This window comes from Lycium barbarum, chromosome 1, assembly GCF_019175385.1.
Source record: "Lycium barbarum isolate Lr01 chromosome 1, ASM1917538v2, whole genome shotgun sequence".
Taxonomy (NCBI): Eukaryota; Viridiplantae; Streptophyta; class Magnoliopsida; order Solanales; family Solanaceae; genus Lycium; species Lycium barbarum.
The window spans coordinates 170,688,908-170,713,943 of NC_083337.1; the positions used below are offsets into that span (position 1 = coordinate 170,688,908).

Here is a 25,036-nt window from a genome sequence, read left to right on the forward strand (position 1 = left end):
TTTTTTTTAACCTAAGAGTTTAATTTATATAGATCGACACTGTAGAGAAATACCTAACCTACAAAGAATTCAACTTATATACACTGATCAGATAACTAGTTTTATGAAATAGCCTAATTTGTAACTTAACTTTACAAAAATGAATGTGTTAACCCTGTGCCCAATATTATGAAGTACTTAATCAAATGAGTATTTTATGAAGAAGAGCTCGCCAGGAAGTACTAAGTACTATAAATACCTTTTGGGGAAGAACAGTCGGATAAGTGGGAAGGTTGGGGTAAATCAGAAAAGTTTTTAGCAGAGCTGAAAGATAAGAGATTCATTAATTAATAATTGGCTCATGTTTTCATCATTTGGGATATAGCACAATTAATTTAATAGATCTTTGTAAGCGATCTCAATTAACGATGACACAAGCGGAATTAAGATTTGAAGTTTATAGATTCGAATATTTTTCAAAAACCCGTAGTTCATTTTAGCTATTGGGTTCACAATTGATGAATTTCCTAATACACACATAGAATTTAAACAAAAATTATTGAGTCCATCTCCCGCTAAACTATAGCACAATGGTGATAAATTTTTCCACTAAAATTGAATAATAACCAAATTATAAGAGGTGTTAAAGACAAAAGTTTGTTATGAATTATGAACAGAATGTGAAAAATGACCTTTAGCCTCCAAAAAAGGGCGGCCCACACGTGATTATTGGTTCTCTTATCACTGGCCCATGCATATAGGTTCCCGAAGTAGAGAGAATCTGCCGACCTATCAAGTTTGACTAAGCCTTTGATCAGTATTTAAAGTGAAGGCAGCTTTGCTGGGACAAGTTTTACCGTTTATACTTTTGTCCATATGCTTAAAGCCAAGAGTCATGATAGAAAAAATAGAATTCCTCCTATTTTTAATTAGGGATCGCGCATTCAAAATTTAAATATAATTTTTTCTTTATATGAAACACTTGTTATTTTAATTAATGGACTTTATGTGACGCGAATATTTAATCGGCCGAAATACCTATATTGAATACCAAGTGGTAAAAAAAAAGTTTATTTAGCATTATGTATAATTAAGTAAACAACCTATTATAATAAATTAAGTTTATTTAGCATTATGTATAATTAAATAAACAAACTACTATAATAAATTAAAGTACAATTCTAATATAAAAGTTCTTAACACGATAGATATATATTGCTAATGTACTTAATTTGTTTGTTTTTATTTATTCAACTTTTGATGGACAAAATTGTTCGATGTTAATATTCGTTAAAAATAATCAATATATTACGATCAAAATACGCATAATTGATCCGAATACCATAATTATATAAAAATCAAAACTGCAAAGATAACCTTCTCTACTCCGTGCAAGCTACTCCCTCCGATTCATAATAAGTGGTTTTTGGACTGATGCACACTCCTTAAGAAACTATTCACTCCTAGAAAATTAGAAGTGTTTTTACGAACTCACCCCTAATCAAGTTTTACTACTTTCTAGAAGAAAAAAAGATAGTTAATAAATCTTAACTATTTAAATAAGGGCAATCTTGAAATAATCTGTCTAGAAACTTCTTGAAATTCTAAAATACCATTTATTTTGAAAAAATTGAAAAGCCCAAACTAATCTATATATATATAATAAAGCTAAGCAATAAGAGAGTGATGTGGCACCTCTCTTTGGCCAAGGATTCTATTTATCTTTTTTCTCATTTTCTTGACAATTTTTCCTCCTCCATTCAATTAATTTAGCTTATATTAAAAGGCCTAAAAGTCTTTGCCCCTCCATAATCATCTTTATTCTCTAATTAAACTAAGCAATTAATACATATTAATGCCAATGCTTTTTGATCTTCCTATTCGACTGTTTTTGCTCACTTTGCTGTTCATGGCCAACAACTGTTTAAATCTCCAATTAAATTGGATAATTAATACAAATTAATGTCCATTCATATGCCATTGCCATGCCTCAATTCTGTAGTTTTATATTGTGCAAGAAAGTCTAAGTTTCACAAGTTTTTGTTTGCTTTCTCTATGTATATGTATAGTCGAGTATTAGTAGTTATTCGAGCAGATTGTTTACTTCATTTTCAACTATTTTGTGTAACTAGGACAAGATTATAGATTATGTACAGGAAGTGGTTTATTTTTGGAGTCTTATCGCACGTTAATTCTCGATATCGAATCCAAAAGAAGAATGTTGATTTTTACTTTGCATACTCACTGTATTTTACTCTCTTTTTTCCTTTATAGAATCACAAATTGTCTTGTGAGGTTCATGCATGTGCAGTCTTGCCATCATATTCAAATGGACCATTTCCTTACGATGCAAAGGTATGGCAACGTTTTCGTTGAAAATTTACTTTTGAATTCCATTTTTTTAAGTATTTGCTTAATTTATCATATGTATTGACGAGTCTGGTGCACTTGGAGGTATATACCTTAACGTTGGATGCATTTCTTCTAAGGTAATTATATTCACTCTCTAAATTCATAATTTTTTTACTACTGCTTACTTAAATTTAATTTGTGTTACAAAGCATAATTTATTTTCCTATTAGATCTGTTTGGAAATACGATTAGATCTATTCAGAAATTGACACAGTGTAATTTTGAAAGCTATTTGAAACTTAACGATTCAAAAAATAGAGGTCAAAACTTAAATTTTAACGAGAAATGATGATTTGCCTAGCATTTGCTGTGAAATTAAAATTCATAAATGATGTATTTTCATCGTTGCACCCAACAATCATAGCCAACTTTTTTTTTCATCAGCAAAACATAATTCATAATACGTGTGGCAATTGAAAGATCCAAAAGCATATAATAAAACGAAATTGAAAAAGAAGAAAGTGACTACCAGCAGGAAGAAGACGCGCTTCGGATTAATATTAGGATTTTTTTAAATAAAATGTTATACTTAAATATTCACTCATAAAAAAAATGTTAAATTAATTTATGAATATTTTGTTGGTTCTTTTCTTATTCTTAATAATTTGTTCTCTTTTCCTGTTCCTGGCTACGTTGATTCTCTTTATATTGTCAAAATAAAATGAATAATTATTATGTGATAATATATATACTTTTTCATATTCTATAAAGTGCTTTTTGTACTACTTTTTTATATATTCTTTTATAGTTTATGACGAGACTTGAGAATATTATCTTTTTGGTTACTTATCTTTATTATTAGGAAGTCAAAGAAGAAAGAAAAATAAAACTTGAGCGGCGAAGTAAGAAAGGAAAAGAAAGAAAATGAAGAAAGAAAAAAGTTAAAGGTTTAAACAAGTATAGGACAAAAATTAGAAAAAGATGCTTGCAGATAAAAACTTATATAAATGTATTAGATGGATTAGAAATAACTATATTTTAAAATTGTTATATATGTGCCAGAAACAGATCGATTTTTCATAAAATTCTTTCTCTCTTTATATTTTTTTAAAAGAAAATAAAGATAATGTTTCACTTTACATAACACAAGTATTTCTAGAAGACCAAAAATATTTCTTAAGTGACGGAAAATCATAGAAAAACATGTAAACTAACCGTTAGTAATATTTGGTAAAGCTTGAAATATTTGACTTTGAAGACCAATCAAAATTTTGAAAAAGAAAAAAAAAATTATATTTGAAAGTCTAATTAACCCGCGCGAAGCGCGGTTAGATTTACTAGTGGAGTAAAAGAGAAGAAGCAAACGAAACTTTAGCAGTCATTATTGAAACGTGGAGGCTACAGAGTGGTACTTTCTTTCATAAAAACTACTGCCAAACCAGAAGGCCGACGTTATTATGCGTGATTGCGTGTTGTCAATTATTATTATTATTGTTGTGACATAAAGGCAGTCGAATGTAGAAAGAAAAACCAATAAATGCTTACACATGGAGTCGCTCTAAAGCAGTAGGAAAAGTTGGTTACCCACATAATCCCATAGGCCATAAGTCTTAATTTTTGGCACCATCTTCCCCTTTATAAACAACACACTTTGTCCTTTATTTCCATCGTACACCACTGAATATTAAAAAAACTCCTAATTTATCTATCAGCAGCCAAAAGTGAGATTTTGAGAAGGAACTAATTAAATTCCAAGCACAATATTCAAGAAAATGAAGATGTTAGCTAGTGCAATCTTTGTGGTTATGGCTCTGTTTTCAATGCAAGTTACTGGTCAATCAGATAATTGCCAACAAGTGATTGTTGGATTAGCACCGTGTTTGCAATATATACAAGGGAATGCTACAACACCATCATCAGGATGTTGCACTCAACTAGCCACTATTGTGAAAAATCAGCCACAATGCTTGTGTCAAGTGATTAATGGCGGTGCTGCCTCATCTTTAGGAATTAATGTTAATCAGACACAAGCTATGGCTCTTCCTAAAGCTTGTAATATCCAGACTCCCTCTGTTAGCCTTTGTAAAGGTAAGCTAAGTTCATTAAGTATACTGCTTTCTTTCTTCTCCTTTTTTGGTTTCAAACTCTGTATGTATTTGGTACATGAAAGTCATTTTCTCAAAGGATGTTTTGTATGTTTGTTTAAAAAAAAATATATGTTTTATATGAGGATTTCATTTTCTTGATGTTTGATGATCACTATCAGAAAATATTTTCAAAGAAATACGTTTTCAATCAAAAGAAATGACTTTCCGCACTTATGGGCCTTTTTTTTTTTTTTTTTTGACAATTGTCTTAATTTTTTGCATATTGCTTTCGCCAAACACAAGTAAATAGATAATAAGTAGTATTATTTATTTTTTAGTAATATCCCAAATTTTCATCAAAAAACACTATTCGCTTTGCTAATATTATTATTAGTTTTTGTTGTATATTTTTATAATAAAGACACTTGCAGCATGAGATTTTCAGAGTTTCTAACTTGTTTTCTCTGTCAATATGTAACATTTCAGCTACGACTCCATCTGGTTCTGCAGGGTCTCCTTCAGGTACGAATACAAATAAAACTTCTTTTTTTAATTGTTGTTGTATAATAATAAGAAAAAGCCTGATCTTTGTGAAATCTCCAACTTTTTGGATGTTTTATTCGCTTGATATAATTAACATCGTTGGCATTTGGCAGGTGGATCTAAGGGTCAGCCAAGTGGAAATTCAGGAAACACAGTCAAGCTGCCATACTCTCTCTTGTTTACCCTTGTAGTTGCAGTGTTCACCTCCATTTGAGCTCCATTATTGCGTTGTTTGCAGCGTGTTTAGAGTACCTTGGAGTATGGATTTGGCACTATTTGGTTATTCTTTTTTATAGTTTTTATTTACTTTCTCGATTTGATGTAAACTTTGTAATACACCACACTAAGGCAGAGCCTTTGATGTACTCTGTTAAATTTTAGTTGTATTAAGATTTGATCGAGATTAATTTCATTTCTAGTCGCGTTGGATAAACCTATATTTTTTACACGCCTAGTACTTTACTGCTACTTCTAGGTTACAAATTTACAGAATCGGATACATGACGGGTTCAACGGTCAACTAAACTTATTAGTTTCCACTCGTACTTTATATATATATATATAGGCAAAAGTCATAGATAGCCCCTAAATTTTATCATATTTTTTTTTAGGGTTAACTAAACCTAAACTTATTTCAATTTAATATTTAAACTACTCTGAATTTGTACCACATAACCACTTTTGTGATAATTAGGAAAAAATATAAAGAGAGTGTAGTCCACTCATGATGATGTGGCAAACAAACTAATTAAAAAGTGACATGTGGCATGAGGTCCAAAAGAATTATTAAGAAATTAATTGTAAGAAAAAAATATTTAAAATCCATTAACTAATTAAGAAAATATTTTAATAATGAAAGAAAATAAAAAACCAACCCACGAAACCCTTCCCTGCAAGCTGCAACTGAATTTCCATAGCCCACCGTCCCCAAATCTTCTAGCCCTTATTCTTCATTCAACCAATCGGTTTTGTCCATCTTGAGAAATCCATTGATACAAGGAGTGGACAGAGGAATAAGATAAAGAGAAGAATAAGAAAACTAGATAAGAATCATACCTGAATCCCTGAGAATATGACTGGACAGAGGAAATAACAAGATTTTTTTTTTTTGAAGCTACTTGCAGCGTTGTTGTTGCTGCGTTCTTGTGTTGCTCCTGCTTGATGTTCTAATGGTTTTGTGGGATGGTGTGTGAGAGTTGGGTCGCCGGCGCAAAGGTGGTGGATTGTGGCAAAGAGATTTTTTTTTTTAAGGCTTGATTAGATGCCTCTCACGAAGAAGGTGAATGACTGGCAATTGAAAAAGAAGGGGAAGGAGCGGTGGATGGAGGTGGCTGCGGCGGTGACGAAGTGGCAGTAGAGTGTGGTAAGGACATAATACCCAATGCAGAAGAAGATCAAAAAAAAAAAAAAAGGAAAATTGGGCAAAAAAAGCCTCTCACGCGCCTGTGATGTGTGCATTACACAGATTTTGCCATGTCAGCAAAAAGTATTCAATAGGTATAAATTTGAAGTAGCTTAGGTATCAAATTGGAACAAGCTTAGATTTAGGTAGCCACGAGGAAAATGTGATAAAGTTTAGAGAACTATCTATGACTTGTGCCTTATATCTATATATATATAAAAAAAATGAGAGGTATAAGCAATGTGATTAAGCCAAGTGACAAACCACTTGGCAATTTTAGGACAAAGTTATTAAAAATTAGGACAAAGTCTTTTACTAATAATTTTTATCAAATTCCATAATTGAAAAATAATTTTATGAAAAACAAACTTTTGAATTTTTAAACAAGCTATAATTATCCGCATTTATCAAGCCATATACTTTATCCTTAACAATCTCACATTAACGGGCTTTTTCAAATTCAAACATATCTGTTGAGAAAAAGTTTATTTATTAAACCAATCCACATCAATTTAAAATAAAATTGAAAAATAAAAATGTGCTAAACTCATCCTTAGCAATATCGTGATTATGGGACTAATCAAACTCAAAGATATCTTTTTAAAAATTAGTTATTTATGAAAAAAAAAACATTAAATTTAAATAAAAGTTCAACTATGATATTATCTAGACATAATAATTATATAAGCTTAGCTTATCTAACGTAAAATTATACCAACTCCTTAGTAGATAAGGACAAGTGAGTTATAATAAGAAGAGTATTTATTTAATTTTAAGTTAATCTAAAATAAATATTTAGAATTATTTGATCTTTCCTGTCAATCAAAATGAGGAATTTATTTTTACTTACATGTCTAGTGGAAAGTAAAAGTCTTACAGGATTCCGAATGGATAAAGTTTTCACTTGAATTTGAGATTAAATTTTTGAATTTGATATATTATACGATTTAAGTAATGTAATAAAAAGATCTTAAATTTGAATGGGAAGACATTTCAATTGGGATCGGATAAAAAGTATTTGAATTTGAGTAGAAGGATAAAAATATTTGGAGGGATAAAATTTGAATTTAAATTTTAAGATAAGAATATTTGAATTCTTTTGATTTAGTATAAAAAGATACTGGTATTATTCAAGCAATACATAAATCAAATTAGGTTTTCTTTTTAGAGTTACTCCTCCTGTCATCATGACTTCTTTCATCAATTGTTTTTTCCCCTCTTTTCTTTTTAATAGAAGAATGTGTCATTATATTCGTATATTGCTTAAATAAAAAAAATAAAAAAAAAAACTCCTTTTTCTTTAAGTTATTTTTTGCTTATCGTTGTGTTTTATAGTGCGATTAATGCAATATTTTATGGTCTAATTTGCATTGTTTCTCCATCATTTTGTTGCAGAGATTACTTGCCTGTTATGAATTTCTCATCAATATCTTCGCAGAATTCATATGGTAAGTTCTCTTTCTTTCTAATTTTTTTATTTCAATGCAGATCATATTGCAATGTGTAGTAACGATCATAAATTTATACTTCTACAGATCTTTATACAATTCAAGTAAAATATACATATGTTTTGCTTTTGCTTCCAATTCTGTGCGGATTTTGAATAAGACATTAGAATGATCAAAAAGATTTCAAGAAGATAAAAACTTTAATCTTAATATCGGACTATTTTGTGTGTGTGTGTGTGGTGGAGGAGAGGAGGGGAGGGGGGGGGGGGGGGAGCACTAAATAATGATAGAAGATACAATTTAATTATAATTTCCGAGTAAGCAGCTTTGATGTTGGGAGGTTTTCAACTTTGTCGATGTGATAGGCATATTATTATTGAAACATAATTTGAACAACCACTAAAGATAAACAAACTGAATGCTATCTGTTTAGATATGCGATATCATTTTTTCATATGGTGAAAAGGCTACAGAGGAATTAATTCCCTTTTTAATGCGGATGTTGAATAAATTGGAGAATGTCGTAACATGCAAGAATATTTGCTTATAACATTTAAGAAAGGATGGACTTTCAATTATTGTATCTTCCAAGACATTATTTCAGTAACTTTTAATTGATCCAATCCAATCTAATCTTTGAATTTGAATATATTAGGATTTATTAAAAGTAGTTAAGAGCTGATATCAATAAAGTGTTAGCACATGTAGTTTTCCGTTAATTTTATTGAATTTTATCTAATGCTTTTTTTGGTTATCTTTTGCTAATTTCATTGTATAAAATATACTTATAATTTTTTTTATTGAATTTATTTGTCTTATCCTTACGTTTATTTGTATTTCTTTATTCTTTACATATGTGGTGAAAAATCAAGTTGTTATGGAATCACTAAAATGGAATAATAGAATTAAGAAATCATTTATCACTACTTTATTAAAATGTCAAGGGTGTAATACGCATTGCATAGGATAAATAGGGTGGGTTTTTGGGGTGGGGGTGGGGGTGGGATGGAATGGGTCTATTATTCAGTCTGGGTTGGGGGTGTGGTGGTTGGGGGGTGTTGATTTTTAAAGTAAAGTTGGTGGATATTAATATAGATTTTCCTCAAAGAATACTAATACAGATTGGAGCGGCTAAACAATTGAAAATAATATTTGTGAAAAAAAATGATATAAAATTAGATTTCAAAGCTCCTTCTTTTTTTCCTAACTTAAAATCCTGTTAAAAATTACTTTAACAATCTTTAATTTACTTTTCACGTATAAAAGGAACATTAGAAATTGACTTATAAAGAGAAAATAAATTATTTTAGCATAAATGTCAATTTAAAAATTGAAGTGACTAAATTTTATGTGATGTTTTATAGATAAGATATGATTACTACTGCAATTACCACGACCGCGCATCGCGCGGGTACTAAAACTAGTATATAAAAAAGGAGAGGTACAAGCAATGTGGTTAAGCCAAGTGGCAAGCTAATAACAAGCCACTTGACAATTTTAAGACAAAGTTAATGAGAATTAGGACAAAGGTTTTTATAATTATTATCAAATTCCTTAATTGATGAATTAATTTTATAACTGAAAATAAAGTTTTAATTTTTTAATATAAAGCTAGCATAATTACCTAAAACAACTACTCATCTTTATCATTAGCATCGTAATTTTAGGACTTTTCAAATTCAAACTATCTCTTTTAAAAACAATTATTATTAACCAATGAAATTCTGTTTTTTTTTTTTTTTTGCTATTGGTATAGTAGAATACGTAAATATATATTTTCACGGATATGGAGACAACTGTGATAGAAATAAATACCAATTTTATGACTTTTACGTTTATAACTAAATAAATATTTGCTTGAGCTATGTGATTGAAAATTTAATCTTAAGCAATTCAAAATATTTACTGTAAGTATCAAATGTATTTCAATAAGCCAATTAATGATATTTTATAAATAAGGAAAAAAGTTAAAGACAAAATAAATAGAGTGGAGAAAATTCACACTTCATAGTTAAGTTGGTCTTTCAACGGAAAGACATAATTAATATAACGAACAATGATAAGGAAGAGTGGAGAAAGATAATGATCATTGTTTAAAAGATGAGTTTGAATAGATAGGAAAAAGAATCAGTTTTCAATAGGAGTGTTTCTCTATTCAAATTCAAAAAAATTGGATGTTTATATCTTTTTCTTTTTGCCGTTACCTTTTTTCAAACCATCATTTAATAATAATTCAAAATTAATATTAATAATGTAATAATATGTGTGTGTGTGTGTGTGTGTGTTAGGCATCACATAAATCATTTATGTTATTTAATCAATTTTTTTGTAAAAATTATTACTTACAAAATTAAATATTTACGAAGCTACTGTCTAAATATTTGTAAGACATACGAGTATTTTGATTTGATTTAAATCCATCCAAATAGTATCTCCAACATAATTTGCACAATTGTTTTAGAGAGAATAAATTGAGTAATATTTACGTATACTTCTAGAATTATGGTTTATTACTAGAAGAATGTAAATTAAAAAAAAATTAAGATATTATCTGAAGTCAAAGTATATCAAGTACTCCGCATACATAAGTTACGAAAAAACTGGCAGCACTCCGTGCGTGTTAATATATTCCGTATTTGAATAGTCAAATATGAAATTTTTGTTAATCTTATCAGGTTTGCTCTACCTATCTAAAACTTATCTGCTATCTAAGTTTGAGGTGAGAAATAAATCTTTTGTGAATTTAAATTGCAAATTTAAATCTTTTTAAATTATTCATCATTATTGTACTTATATCAATTTGAATTTAATTTAAAAGTAAATTTGTTCCTTTTAAATTGAAGATAAATATATTTTCTTGATCCTTTATCATACTTATATGCAATTTAAATTTGAGTTGGAATTTTAATTGAAGATGAATATCTTTTAAATTCTTTATCATTATCGTACTTATCTGTAATTTGAATTTGAATTGAAAAGTAAATCATTTATTGATAAACCTACTCTTTTTTCCTCCACTATTTAAGATTGAATACATTTTCGATTTTGAATAGTTTTTTTTTTTTTTTTTTGAAGGAAGACTCGCTGGAAACTCATTTAGCCAAACTAATGTTTTGTTTTTCGTGATTAGACATTATGTTGTGGAAAAATGAGTTTAACATGAGGTCACCCTCCATTCTTTTACTGAGATTTAGCTATCATCTGATTTTAGTTTAGTGTATTTAGTGAATAGCATATAATCTGTTTCCTTTCTACAGCTCAATTTCAAATGCAAATTTATAACTGCAGTGCTTGAATTGTAATACAATTTTTTTAACAGTTACAATAAATTATATGTATTGTGTTTTGATTTCAGGAAGTAGCCGATCGGAGAGGCAAAATAATTACATGTTAGATGTACAAACAATCTTTTTTGCTTTTGCCCAAAATTTGAAATATCGCGGAAGTTAGGTTACCCTACATGAAGAGTAAGATTCTGATGATTGCTCTACTTATTTTTGTGATTTATGCAAAAATTGATATCACCATATGCACATAATTTTCAATATTGTTTTTCTTCATTTAGAAATTGTGTTTATATAAATCAACTGCATTAGCTTAAAAGTGTAACGCTAACATATTTATGAATACAAAATACTCGAATAATTTATATGGTTTCACAATGTTAATAATTACTCCTTATTACCCCCCCCCCCCCCCCCCCCCCCCACAAAAAAAAACGTAAGAGAATTTGTGAGCCGTGGTAATGTTTAATGGCACAAGCAAGGTGGATAGATCGGTGTAAATTAAGATGCATCAAATTCAAGTAGGTTTTAAAACTTCATCTTCCCTCTTCAATTTTTTTCACCTTGCTATATTAACAACTTTTTCAATGTAATCTTCATTTAATAAAAATTAAAAAAAAAAAAAAATCGGATCAACTTCGATTCTTAATAGGAAACTCAATTTATATATTAATTGTTTCCTCAAAAGCTCTTATTACTTTGCTATAACAATGACTTACTTCTCAAAATATATTTTTTCATAAAAATTTACTTAATTAATTAATATTGAAAAATAAAAGGATTACGTATCATAAAAAATGATGATCTTTCAAGAGTGAAAATGCCTTGAATTGAGCAGTACATCCAAGCACGTTTATATGGTAAATTCTTAATCTTTAACATCTTTATATTTAGTTTAACAAGTATATTGGTAATTATTTAGGAAAATAGTAGGATAATCAGCTCGATTCATACTTATAAGTTTTCCACATTGAATGAGTTATTACTAGCCGTGGTATAAGAAGGGTTTTTTTTTTTTTTTCTAGTCGTGGTATATCTTATTTTTTGTTTCATTTTATTTGTTGTAATCTTCTCTCTATAATGCTAATATTTGTATGCATATTACAAGTGTATGCATGTCTTTTCCTTTATTATTACTTTAAATAAGTTTTTTCCTAAAATAAATTGTATTTGCTTTGGTAAATATGACGTGATTTAAAAAAAAGTAAAAGAAGAAGAATTTCATGCAATTAAAACCTATGTGTTCTTGAATGTACACGAGTATATATGAATTAAAAAATTGTAATGGTGATAATAATTTGATGAAAAATATGTCTTGCACGTATGAATATGTTTGTGTGGATTTAAAATCAAGTTCAATCCGTCATTTTGCTTTCAATTCCTATCACTCTATTAAAATTACAAATGAGAATGCCAAATTAGAATTGTGAAGGACTTATACCGTCATTTACAAGGGGAAGTGACATAAAATAAAATCCATGACTATTTGTTGGTCCATTATTGTTGCTAGAGAATAAGCGAATAAGTAAATGTTCGGAGATCATGCAAACTGGAGGAGGGGGATGCGGGGTGGGGGGGTGAGGGTGTGGGAGTTGGATTAGATGATGTTATTTATTGAGAAAATGCGTAAAAAAAAAAAGAGAGAGAGAGAGAGTGAGAATGAGCTATTGCTCATAAAAACTATATTATAAATAAGACCGCATAACGAAAGACTCAATAAATAGAGCCAAAATTTAAAACATGGAGTATAAAGAAATTCAATTACCACATTAAAAATTTAAAATATAAATAATTAAATTTCTCATGTGGGTAACTCTAAAACATAGCAGTAACAAGTTCTTTGCTTTTCAAATAATTATATAAAATAAATTTTTTTTTTTTATAATCAGATGATTTTTTATATGTCATATAACAATAATTAATCAAGATTGTGTAATGAACAAGGTTAATCATCACAAGATGATAATTAACTTTTGTTAAATTAATATAATCTAATGTGTTCAAATAAGTAAAATTCTAATTAAATATTTCAAAAATTTATTAATTTTAATTATGTCAGTGATATATGATAATTTTTTATTATATCTAACAAATAAGCAAATAATTTTCTATGATTAGCTTCATTCGATACCAGCCGTGCATTGCGTGGGTACGAATACTAGTATATAAAAAAGGAGAGGTACAAGCAATGTGGTTAAACCAAGTGGCAAGCTAATAACAAGCCACTTGACAATTTTAAGACAAAGTTAATTTGGCTATGTAATAACATATGATTTGAATTGAAAATTACAAAATTTAAATTTGGATTGGAAGATAATTTTGTTATAATTTAAATTAAAAGATAAAGCAAATCTATATATGGATTAGATTTGAATGTGCTATCTCTTAGTTTTAGTAATTATCCGCCGTAGCCCTATACTTATAGAAAATCAAGCTTATCATGGAAAGATAAACATGTGCTTTTTTCGGGTAAAGCGAACTAATGAATTTTGTTATGAAAGATAATTGTGGTTAAGTGAATGAAGGGATAATAATATTTTTAATTTGAATGTATCTAAATAATATCACCAACAAAATCTATCCACAACAAAATTTCAAATTGGAACCGTATGGGTTAGCACTTTTTTTTTTCTTTTTCAAAATTGAAATTGGGTGGTATAAGAAGTCCTCAATGTCCACAAGTCTCTATACCTTAATTTGATGATGTTGAAATATTCCTTCATATGTTTTGCTGCCTATGAGATGATAGAGGGACAGGTGAGGAATAAGCTTCATGAAGCATATAGTCCTTTTGAGGTCCAGAAACAATTAGTTCTAGATACATGTATTTGTATTGCTTCTATGATATGAAAATGTATCACACAATCCTTTTGAAATTAGTTTTACTTTTACATGTATGTATTTGAATTACTCATGCATAATGGAAGATTCCGTAGAAATCTTTTGGAATTAGTTCCACATGTATGTATAGCTTTCTTATACTATCTAATTTTGAGGCAATTTAAATACATGAAAACAATGAACTTATAGTTTTACTGTAATTAGTTCTTTGGCAATGCAGGAACAAATAAAGTTATTCATTTCCTAAGAATGAAGCAGGTGATGACTTTTGTACTGGCTCATAATATAAATTTTCAAATTCATCATAATTTCCACTGCCAGACACGGTCTTTGAAATTAACTTTGTGGCATGCAGGATATTTCCGGCGAAAATAAGTTATGCTTGATGATGATTTATGCATCAATTTGTTTATCCAAAGATCTTTGTATTTGATGAAGAGGTATACTTGATTTTTTTTCCCCTTCGAATTTCTTAAAATACAATATTCGCATTTTTTATTTCTATTCTTTAAGAGTTGATTTGTAATTTTAGTTTTTTTAGAAATTCTGAGTCGACACAAGCTGGTGAATACCTAAGAGAATACAAGGTTAGAATTTAAATGTGTACATTGTATTTTATATATTTTTTAAACCTTTACTATTTTGTTTCTACTGAAAATTGAAAGCATTCCAAAGGTACGTATTGAATTTAAAAGTGTATATAAACATTTTTACAGTTTGATTGCAGGAACTGGCAAAGCTATGAAAAGAGTCATTAAAAAAAGGTATGAAAAGAAAGAGGAAAAAAATTACACATTAATAGATTAATTACGTACAATTTTCTTTTGTCTTATAATTAAGAGTTTAGAATTTTTCAAAATTTATATTTTTGATAAATTACCCTAGAATTTTTAGAAGCAAATTTACGTGCTACAACCTAGATGAATAGTATGATTACGATGATTACGTGTTGCCCATTTTGTGGCTTTTATCAAATGGTAGAAATCACCGTATGTACATAATTTGAAATATTCTTTTTTTGCTTCATTTAATAATTGTTTTACCTATACAAATAGAATATGCAGGAATTGTTTTAGATTTTGTGCAAAATCATGCTACGGAGTTAATAAAGCTACATGTTTTTTAAAATTTATTGATTTATATTGTATGTTACTAGGATTCTGGTAGTATATTGTGACAGGAGGGAGAAATTAGCTCAAGTTGTGGTCGATTGCATTCGAGGGAATCAAGTGGATTGGGACCCATTGGTTGGGGCTTTCAAATAAATATTTTGATTTTGGTTTTATTAAGTTGATTCAATTTCGATATCCGTAGGATATTTCATTTTGAGAGAGTAAAATGAAATGTAAAGTTAATGCAAAGAGAAAATTTTATGTTTGAGCTCATTCAAGTCATCCAAAAATTGTGTTTTACGGTACAACTACGGAGTTTGCCGAAATATAACGGGAAAGGAGTTAGATATTTAGATTGGGTTTTTCTTAAAGAATTTTTTGCTATAATTTTGTTGGAAAAAGTTACTTTAGTCTTTTGAAGAAGTAGCTGTAAACTCTTATTACTATCTAAAAACACATGAATTCCTTTTGTACAAACTCATTTTCAGCGCGCTTTAAGAAAAATCTGTCAATTTCTTCACACACCTTCTACTTGTAATTTCTCAAAATAATAAAATGTATTTACATCTAAACATATATGCCCTGTAACCGGAATTAAGCGTCAAAAAGTTTTTGTTCTTTCTTAAGTTGAATACTTGATATAAATTGGACAGGCATCTATATCTTCTATATTATACTAAACTTGAATATTAAGTTAAGTGACGCGTTAAAGTATGTAAAATGATATATTACTTGGACAGAGTTAATATAACATTTTAATTAAAAATTTGAATTGAATGTGGTTAATTTTTTAACTAAAAGATAAAAAAATTCTAAAAAGATTATATATATATATGTGTGTGTGTGTGTCATTGCTTATATCGACCTATTTATTATAATAAAAGGATTATAGGCTTAGATATTAGTCCAAATGATGTATTGATAAAAAAAAAAAAAAAAAAAAAAAAAACCACATTGTAGTATTCGGACAAAGCTAATAGGTATTGAAATATACATTTTTTTAATTGAGTTTAATTGAAAGATGAAAATATTCGAACTCAGTATCGCCAATTTGAATTAGGGGCATGTGATGATTTTTGAAAATGAAATAATACTTAAAATAAAATTGATATTATCATGAATAAATATAATGAGGATATGTGTCTTGAAAATTAAGCCAAGTGGTGCTTCAAAAAAGTCATGTGGCAGTATTTCGACGAAATTAATGAGCATTGTAATAAAATCACGCAGCTGAAATCTCAATACATAAAATCTAAAACTAAACAATTATTAAAAAATGATAATAAAAAATATAATGTGAGGATATTGATACTTTGCATTAGTTCGGAGAATAAAATAAAGTGAATAACGAATAATTAAAAATATATTTTATCAACTTAAAACTTGAAAGAAATTTATATCATAGAATAAAATTTAAAAATATCAGAGAAACTTATATCAAGAATAAAAATATTCTATGTCTATTCTTATTTAGCTCTATATATTATATTTAAAGGAAAGTAATGACAAAAGATATTAAATCAAATGTCAAGCCAACAATAAGTCATTTAGTTATTTTCTATTCATGCACATAATTTCGGTAATAAAAAATAAAACAACAAATGTTTTATTGTTAGCTAAACAGAAGGAATGTTTAATTGCTTAATACACATAATACGAAAATAGTATTTTCAAAACAAAAAAAAATTGAAGGACGAGTTTTATATTTTAGAGTAATTCAAAATTACAATTTTGAATAACATGTGAAATTATTTGGACCATAGGTAAAATACTAAATGAGATAAACTGGTAAAAATAGCATAACAGGAAAAAGATGAATATTTACAATGCTTATATGGATGGAGAGAAACCAAAGGCAATTTGAAAATGTAAGTAGAACTATGGTAGCTATAGCAAAGACTAAATCAAATGCTAAGTTATTAAAAGTCACATAATAGTATAACAATACTAGGTAATATATAGGCAACAATGATTAGTAAGGAAGAAAAAAGACACAAAAATATAGAAGGATAAGATTTATTTGAATTTATATAAGAAAGTGTTTTGAATTATGATAAAATTTTGGAAAATCATGTAATTAAAATATCAACAGATAAAGTTAAAAACAAAAATTATTTAACAATTGAAGGAACGAATCATTTTGTTTATCGGGAAAAAGTTGTATTACGAGTCTTGGTTATTTCAATCTACATAATGAAATTGAAATATATAATTAATTATCAATTAAGTTATCCAAAAGTACCAAAACCAGCAAAAATTGGTTTAAGAAATTTAAATTAATAAAAATATTTATAGCAATGCATCAGTTTCTCAAACATAAATGGCAATATTTTTAGCAATAATTCTAATAAGAAATCATTAAAATATCAATTAAAGATTAGTGTGGTGAATAGTTGAGTTTGAAAACTCAATAGTGATAATTTTACACATTAGTTCTTTTGATATCAACCGCGCATCGCGCGAATACGAATACTAGTATATATATATATGGAAAAGATTGATCCATTTCCCTACGTTGTGACCCTCTCAAGTGAAATCTCCAAAACTTGTCGATACTGTTATATGTAAATATTTTGATTTTAATAAAAAAAACAAAAGATACGATTCCTCTACTCCAATTGTTCCGTTGATTATGTGCTTACCCATCACCTGCTTTGATCATGATGCAGCCGCGACAATCAGTTTGTTGCATTATGCATGCACATACAGTTGTCCTGTCCCAATTACTTGCAGATCTAATATGCTCCGAACTAAACAAATTCTATGGTAGAAAATGATCGATGTATGATAAAATCAATTTGATAATGCGTGATGTATGACAATCATTTTGGACCCAAGTAATAGAAAGAAGTGAGAAATAATACTAGTAGTTCTTGTCAGCGGCCCCGTATGTTCTATGTGCTGACATTAAACAAGTGCATAGCCAATGCATGACTAAAAAATATCATTATTAAAAGACAAACAGAAAATGGGTTGCCTCTTGCCAGGGTAAATCATAAGCAGAGCGTAAGTGAAACAATTTCTGATACCAAAAGAGGTGGGCATGTAGCAAAGTAAATACTATGCCTTAGCTGACTTCGACAGGCAAACAACAGTACGTAGAGAAACAGAATTACAGTCTTCATCAACGACAAATGTAAAAGCTCCAAAACATAGAACATAACAACACTAGATAATCACTGCAGTAGTAACTAGCAGTTTGGTCTTAAGACCTACAGACTGCATGTATACTATAAAGACAGTGAAATGAAACATAACGAGTGGTGCCACCAAGGTCAGAGCAGCGAGAACAGCCTCTTCAACATTCTTCCAACAGCTCCTAAAAGTGCTACACACAAAAAAGAAGTAAACATTTATAAGCAAAAATCATAGCACATCTAGCTAGATACCGAGTTACGGACAGCACCAAGATAGATAAAAACTTAGGAAGTCTTACCTTATCAATAACTAGATGATCAACCATCTCCAGAGGCAAGATGAGTGGAATAAACTACTTAACCGGCATAATTGGACTCACAGGAGGAATGCTAAAAGGGAAGATACCAAAAACCAGGAACCGAAAAGGATACAACTAACTACAAATTCCCTTTCCCAATTTTCATTCCAAAAAACAGAAAATTGGTTAAAGGGAAACAACTTCAAGAGGAAGAAGTAGGAGTTAGATCCTATTCAAAGTCAAAGAGAAGAAGAAATAATACAGACAAAAGTTATAATGACCAGCCAATTCAGGCATTCAAGGAATAGCAAGGACTCAGATAAACCAAATTATCCTATTCTAGTCGTGAATTTGAATCTACAAAGAGAGAGAGAAGGTTAGGATGCAAGATTGGATGAAACGGCTAAGAGTTTGATAACTGACTAAAACAGAAGTCTAAAGGGGGAAGTTAACTAATCTGGTAAGGTCTAAGATATATACAATATCTCTGACAAACAGAATCTCTAAAGGAACAATCCTATGACAACTAGAACCAAGAATGAGAATTGATGGTTATGATTAAGTGATCTCCGGAGCATTATCGATAGTTGAGCAACAACTTCTGCAACCTCTACAAAGAACTACAAGCTATCTATTAATTACTACAATAGGAGCATTGCACTCAACACCCAACTTCTTCTTCCACTGATCTATGCACAAGCGCACATAAATGCACGAACTTTGAATGTACCCGGATACAGTTGACCATCCAGCCATTGCTCGTATCGAATTACAACAACCACTCTTAACAGGTGCTGAAACTTCACTACTGAACTAAAGCTGTTCTCTACCATGACAAACACTAAGCAAAACCATGACTTTCAAACTAAAGAGTAAAGACTGATTTATTCACCATTTGTACTTTCTACTACTACCCAATACGAAAACTACATAATCCCCTACTAAGCTGCTACTCAGCACTCCAACCACACATTCATCCATCTGTAATTTCAAGGTTGAGCATGCGACGAAGAGTCTGTGTCGCAGAGTCAGTACAGTCAAATACAATTCCTGGAGAAGGGCTACGCTCCCTGGTTGGGGATGCTGGTGCTGACTTGGCAACGGGACATAAATCAATATCAGACGCTGAAGCAGGAAATTCAAGAGAGGCAGTCCTTTTAGGCCTGAGAGAAAATTTGGGCATGGGCAAAGAACTAGGGGAAGGAGAATTTGAATATGCTGGTCCCGCCCATAGTTCAGAAAATGGAAACTCATCATTCAAGAAAACCTCATTCCTAGAACCAACATCCACTTTGAGGTTAAATGGTATCGCAACCGTGCTACTTCTGGCTGGTTTTCTTGATTTCTTTTGATCTTCAGAGTAAGACTTAAGAGTATTAACAGGCAGTGATGCTAAAGGTGATCGTGTTTTGGGAGACAAAGAACCCGAGGAGTCCCGTTTAGTGACAGGTTTCTTGCAAGACTTCGATTGGGTTTGAAATGAACCTGCTCGGGACTCAAAAGCCCGGCAATTAGGAGGTGAACCAAATGACTCAAATCGGGCAGGATCATGTGCCCTACTTCTCCCATAGTATTGATTCCGATGCTGAGCAACAACAATCATTTTCAACTGAGTTAACAACCGATTCAATCAAACTCCACTATAACACCCTATCTTATCGACAAGCCTGATGATCTAACAAGAAACAACAGAGGTCAAAGATTCATACTGAGGCTTCTAAATGCTGTAAAATTACTGTAGATCCTAGATCTTCTTCTCAACCACCGGTTTATCAGCAAATCAAAATCACTATCAATTTATCCAAACAGATCTTCCTCCAACATACACCTGTACGTAAATTTATCCAAAAAAGAAGCAAACAGAGCAAAACGAAGAACATATCAGACGAATTTCATGAGATCAAAACAAATCAGTAAATTAAAATCATAACAACCAAAACAAAAAACTTATAGCATCATATAACACAACTACTACATCTCAATTACATGTAAACCGACTTTGTACCAATACAAAAAACTAAATTATACTAAATTCTTTTTTTTTTCTTTTTTGAGAAGGAAAATTATGCTGAAGGGTGAAAGTGGTGGTTTTGAATTTAACACAACATGAATTTAGTAAAATTTACAAAATTCATATTGTGTTAAATTCAAAACCACCACTCACCCTTCAGTTTCTTCAGATCTATAAGCAACAACAAACAAGAACATACCCAGCGAAATCTCATGTTCAGATCTATAATCCAGTAACAAAATGGAAGTAAATAACAGTTATATTACATGAGATCAAAGTTGTAAATTTCATTTTGCAGTAAAGTTCAATAAAATTACCTGATGTCAGAAAGTATATAGTGATAGCAGAGTGTCTTGGAAGTGTGATTTAGGGTGAGATTTTTCTCCCTAACCTAACAAATTTTGTTTATTGAATATGAACAAGTAAATACTACTACTAATTTGTATGGTTATCTGCGCTCTTTGTATTATCGAGAAACCATAAATTCAGCCACTAAGCTTTTTTGAAACCTGAATCCCCGGATCTAAAATGAACTCAAAGTTGTATTTAAATTTCGTCACAGGTCCAGCGGCGTGTGGGTCATGTGTACTTTTGCCCTCATTTTGTCCGCGTTGTACATGCGATTTTATGTCATGAGATAAAATTTCAAATTATTCAAAAGAATATGATTTTAAAAAATATATATATAAAATTTGATGCATAAATTTATATTTTATAAAAAAAACTCATAAATTAGTAGATATTTTTAATAATTATTTCTACTAACCATTTACCAACCTCATTAACTTCTACCACATCAATGAATTAGCTGGCTTTTACAATAAAATGATTTTCAACAATGCTCGCTATAATTTTTCAGTGAACAGACTATCAGCCCAACCTCTGTAAAATGAGTAACCAAATGCCCATCATTTCCTTCTAAAAGAATTGGAAAAGTTTTAATAGTTTTCATAACTTATAAGATTTTTATGTCTATAAGAAAAAATATAATTTAAAAAATTTAAATTGCATGTTCAAATATAATTTCAAATTATGATTTCATCTCATAGTTTCAAATCATATCCAAACAGCTTATTTGTGCATGTCTTTAATTTATGCCCCTAGTAATTAAAAAAAAAAAATCGCGAAGGCGTTAGCTTGTATTTTCATATTGTAATATTTCACAAATTATGCCTAACAGTTTCTAAAGAACTTAAGCTGAATATATTTTGAAAGGCAAAACGTAAAGACCGGCCCATTTAAAGGGCAAAAATTAAAGACCAGCCCATTTGAAAGACAAACCGTGCAATTTCTTCTACAATTAGCCTGGGAATACCACATATACTCCCATGCATATTTGTTTAAAGAAAATCTTATAAAGAGTTATATATAGAATAAACATATTTTTGTGTCGGTTTATAGCCTGTTTGGATTGGCTTATAAGTTGCTTATAAGCTGTTTTTAGTTTTTTTTAGTGTTTGGCTGGTCAGCTTAAAGTCATTTTGTGCTTAAAATAAGTCCAAAAAATTAATTGGCTCCGTTTGACTTAACTTATCTAAATCAGCTTATAATCTATTTCAGGCTTATAAGCTGCTTTTTTTAAGCTCATCCAAACAGGCTATTAGTTCGACTTTCCTTTCTTAATACCAAAAAAAAACTAAGCCAGAGCAAATACAATATTTGATTCTTTTGAATTGGATTAATTCCATTTTTGGGTTTGATCCGATATTTTCAATTTGGTTTGAATACTTTTGCACGTAGGAATGATATTTTCTTTTATTTCTTCAAATGTGACGAAAAGTATATTTACACGCATTAAAAAAAAAAAAAATTACACGCATTTGGTATTTATCGGTTAACTATAGGTGGGGCAAAAATGTATGCAGTAGAGACAGATATTTTGCATTCATTTCATTTGTATAAATGATGACAGCAGATGCGTTTTTATTTTTTTATTTTCGGTGATTACATGTTACCTATTACTACTGCAGTTATCGAGTAACCCTATCCGTTAAGTTTAATGCGGAAGGTAAAGTTACCTAACTCTATCCATCAAAGTCCATGTGAATGGAAAAATTACCTTTTTTTTTTTTTTTTTTTTTGTCTTTCGTTGAAATTTAACTTATAATCCTCGAAATTTTCATTCGCTGCATTGATCACTAGGTCAGTTTCTTAAATGCCTAATGATTATACTCTTTATGTACTTTGTTTTAAGCTGATTAAAAATGTTTTTAAAAAAAAATGTTGTAGCAATCAGGTAAATTTTGTAAGTTTTGAGACATGGAGGACAACATCTTTAAGATATTAATTGTATCCATAATGAACATTTGTTGTTGATATTGACAGTAAACCTCACGGGATACATCAAAGTATTCAAAATCTGAAAGCAGCAATTCCTGAAGATTTTTGTTAAGAAATTCTCTTAACGACAACAACATACTCAGTGTGATTTCACAAGTAGGGTCTGGAATGTGGTGTGTACACAACCTTACTCTTATCTTGAAAAGATTGAGAAGTTGTTTCAAAAAACTTCTCTTAAAAGCAAAAGAATTCATTAAGAAAACGACGAGAAAAGGCCATAAATAGTCCCTTATCTACGGGAGTAGGTCTAAAATGGTCCCTTAAATATACACTTACAGATTTTAGTCCTTTAACTATTCAAAAATTTATCAAATTTGATCTCCGTCTATTTTTTATACAAACAGCGTACAAACCCATAAACCTCTGTGAGATTAATGCTAAACCATTCCTCAAACCTGTGTGTCTCTCTCTCCCCTCTCTTCTTTTTCCTCAAGTTCCTCTTGTTTAAAAAAAAAAAAGCATTCTAGCACTGGTGTCGCTCTCGATCTCTGAAATTCGAAAAGACAAACTCAGGCACTCAATTTCTGTAACCATTCTTCTAAAAAACTACTAAAAATTTGGCAAAACCGACGGATTCCGTCGGTTTTTCAATAATTTTTTTTTTTTTTTAAGAAAACCGCCGGACTGCGCCGGTTATTTTGTGCACGAAAAAATATAATTATTTTCTAAACTAAACCGATGGAGTCCGTCGGTTTTTATTTTTTTATAAAAGTCTGTCAGTTTTCAAAGCGAAAAAAAAAGTATAAATTAAATCAATGTGAGTATATGAACAAAGAATATTAGTGGTCTAGTGGTAAAGCCCTTTAATGCCAAGCAACATACACGGGTTCGATTCCAAGTTCCTAGATTTCATTCTTTAATTTTAAAAAAAAAAAAAAGACCACGGGAGTCCGTCGGTTTTGTAAAAAAAAAGTTGAGGTTTTCCGTTTGTTTTAACCGACGCAGTCCGTTCAACGATTAATCTCACGAAGGTTTATGGGTTTGTACGTTGTTTGTATAAAAAATGGACGGAGACCAAATTTGATAAGTTTTTTTATAGTTAAAGGACTAAAATCAGTAAGTATATATTTAAGGGACCATTTTAGACCTACCCCATAGATAGGGACTATTTATGGCCTTTTCTCAGAAAACGACGGTAAGAACATAAGAATTCATTGAGAAAATCGTTGAAAGAGGTGATTGGTTATAGTGTCAAAACAAGGAAGTTAAGATTTTGGATAGTACATGTCTAGACAAATTGCCATGTATATTTCTCTCAATGTCATCTTTCCACACAAACTATGTCTCTTAAAGCAGTAATTGTTTTGCTTTTTAAAATTTAATTTTAAAAAAGGGATAAGACATAAGTACCTCTTCAAACTATACCCAAAGTTTCAGAAACACACTTTATTTTTACTAGGGTCATATTACCCTCTAAACGATTTTAAAGTATAATAAATACACCATTTGATGCTAAAGTGGCATACAGAGTGTACTCACTCTCTTGAAGGCATGTGAGAGACGAAAAATGAGATAAATTATGAATAATATGTCCACGTGTCTTTATTTAATCGGGTAATTTCACAATTAATTAGTACACATAACTAATTAACATTGCAACAGGCTGATTTTCAAGAACCTGAAAAGAAAAAAAGAAAAGAAAAAGGCAATGTTCTTCATTTTTGGGTAGGGTTGGGTGTTCGGTATTCGGTTCGGTATTTTTAAAGTTCGGGTTCGGTAATTGAAAGTATATGCCAAATACCGAACTTTCAAACTTGGGTTCGGTAATTCGGGAATCGGTAAATCAAATTTCGGTTCGGTACGGTATTCGGTAATACCATTTTTTTCTAGCAGCTGCATTCTTTAACAGGTTATCTATGTAAATTGACTTCTTTAATCAATGAGTTTGGCTGAGCTAAAGCGATTACTAAGGGACCAATGACAAGTCTTTGTGACAAAATCCTTATGCAAGAACTCACTTGTATCTTGGACACATAATTGCAAGTAATTGCTAAGTTCACTTGCCATATGGCAGGCAAGGTCCTTAATTCTCCCACTGTGCTCTGCTTCTGTTCCAGGGATAAGGAATTTTGTGTTCTTATTCTGTTGATATTGTTTTGTGATTCGGTTGTTTTGCAAGATAATGTAGTATAGGAGTCAAGATATGCCTGCTAAACTAATTTTTGCCATTCAATGTATGTTACAGATACCTAGTCGTCTGC

At 30.0% G+C, this 25,036-nt stretch overlaps 2 protein-coding genes across 2 annotated transcripts; one reads left to right on the plus strand and one right to left on the minus strand.

Moving 5' to 3' along the window:
* Positions 1-3,906: 3,906 nt before the first annotated feature.
* Positions 3,907-5,373, plus strand: LOC132608028 (non-specific lipid transfer protein GPI-anchored 5-like). Its single transcript, XM_060322111.1, has 3 exons — positions 3,907-4,419; positions 4,905-4,940; positions 5,075-5,373. The coding sequence occupies exons 1-3, from the start codon at positions 4,104-4,106 to the stop codon at positions 5,173-5,175; spliced, it is 453 nt and encodes a 150-aa protein (XP_060178094.1). The 5' UTR covers positions 3,907-4,103; the 3' UTR covers positions 5,176-5,373.
* Positions 5,374-18,055: 12,682 nt separating this feature from the next.
* On the minus strand, positions 18,056-21,034 carry LOC132608035 (uncharacterized). Its single transcript, XM_060322116.1, has 3 exons — positions 20,813-21,034; positions 18,485-20,312; positions 18,056-18,376 (listed from the first exon to the last, which is right to left on the minus strand). The coding sequence occupies exon 2, from the start codon at positions 20,085-20,087 to the stop codon at positions 19,458-19,460; it is 630 nt and encodes a 209-aa protein (XP_060178099.1). The 5' UTR covers positions 20,088-20,312; positions 20,813-21,034; the 3' UTR covers positions 18,056-18,376; positions 18,485-19,457.
* Positions 21,035-25,036: the final 4,002 nt, after the last annotated feature.

Excerpts from the sequence above, each read along its gene's own strand:
- LOC132608035 (XM_060322116.1), bottom strand. The coding sequence starts at position 20,087 with ATGATTGTTGTTGCTCAGCATCGGAATCAATACTATGGGAGAAGTAGG.
- LOC132608028 (XM_060322111.1), top strand. The coding sequence starts at position 4,104 with ATGAAGATGTTAGCTAGTGCAATCTTTGTGGTTATGGCTCTGTTTTCA. Across the intron at positions 4,420-4,904 it reads CTCTGTTAGCCTTTGTAAAG|CTACGACTCCATCTGGTTCT; the intron begins GTAAGCTAAGTT and ends GTAACATTTCAG. Across the intron at positions 4,941-5,074 it reads TTCTGCAGGGTCTCCTTCAG|GTGGATCTAAGGGTCAGCCA; the intron begins GTACGAATACAA and ends GGCATTTGGCAG.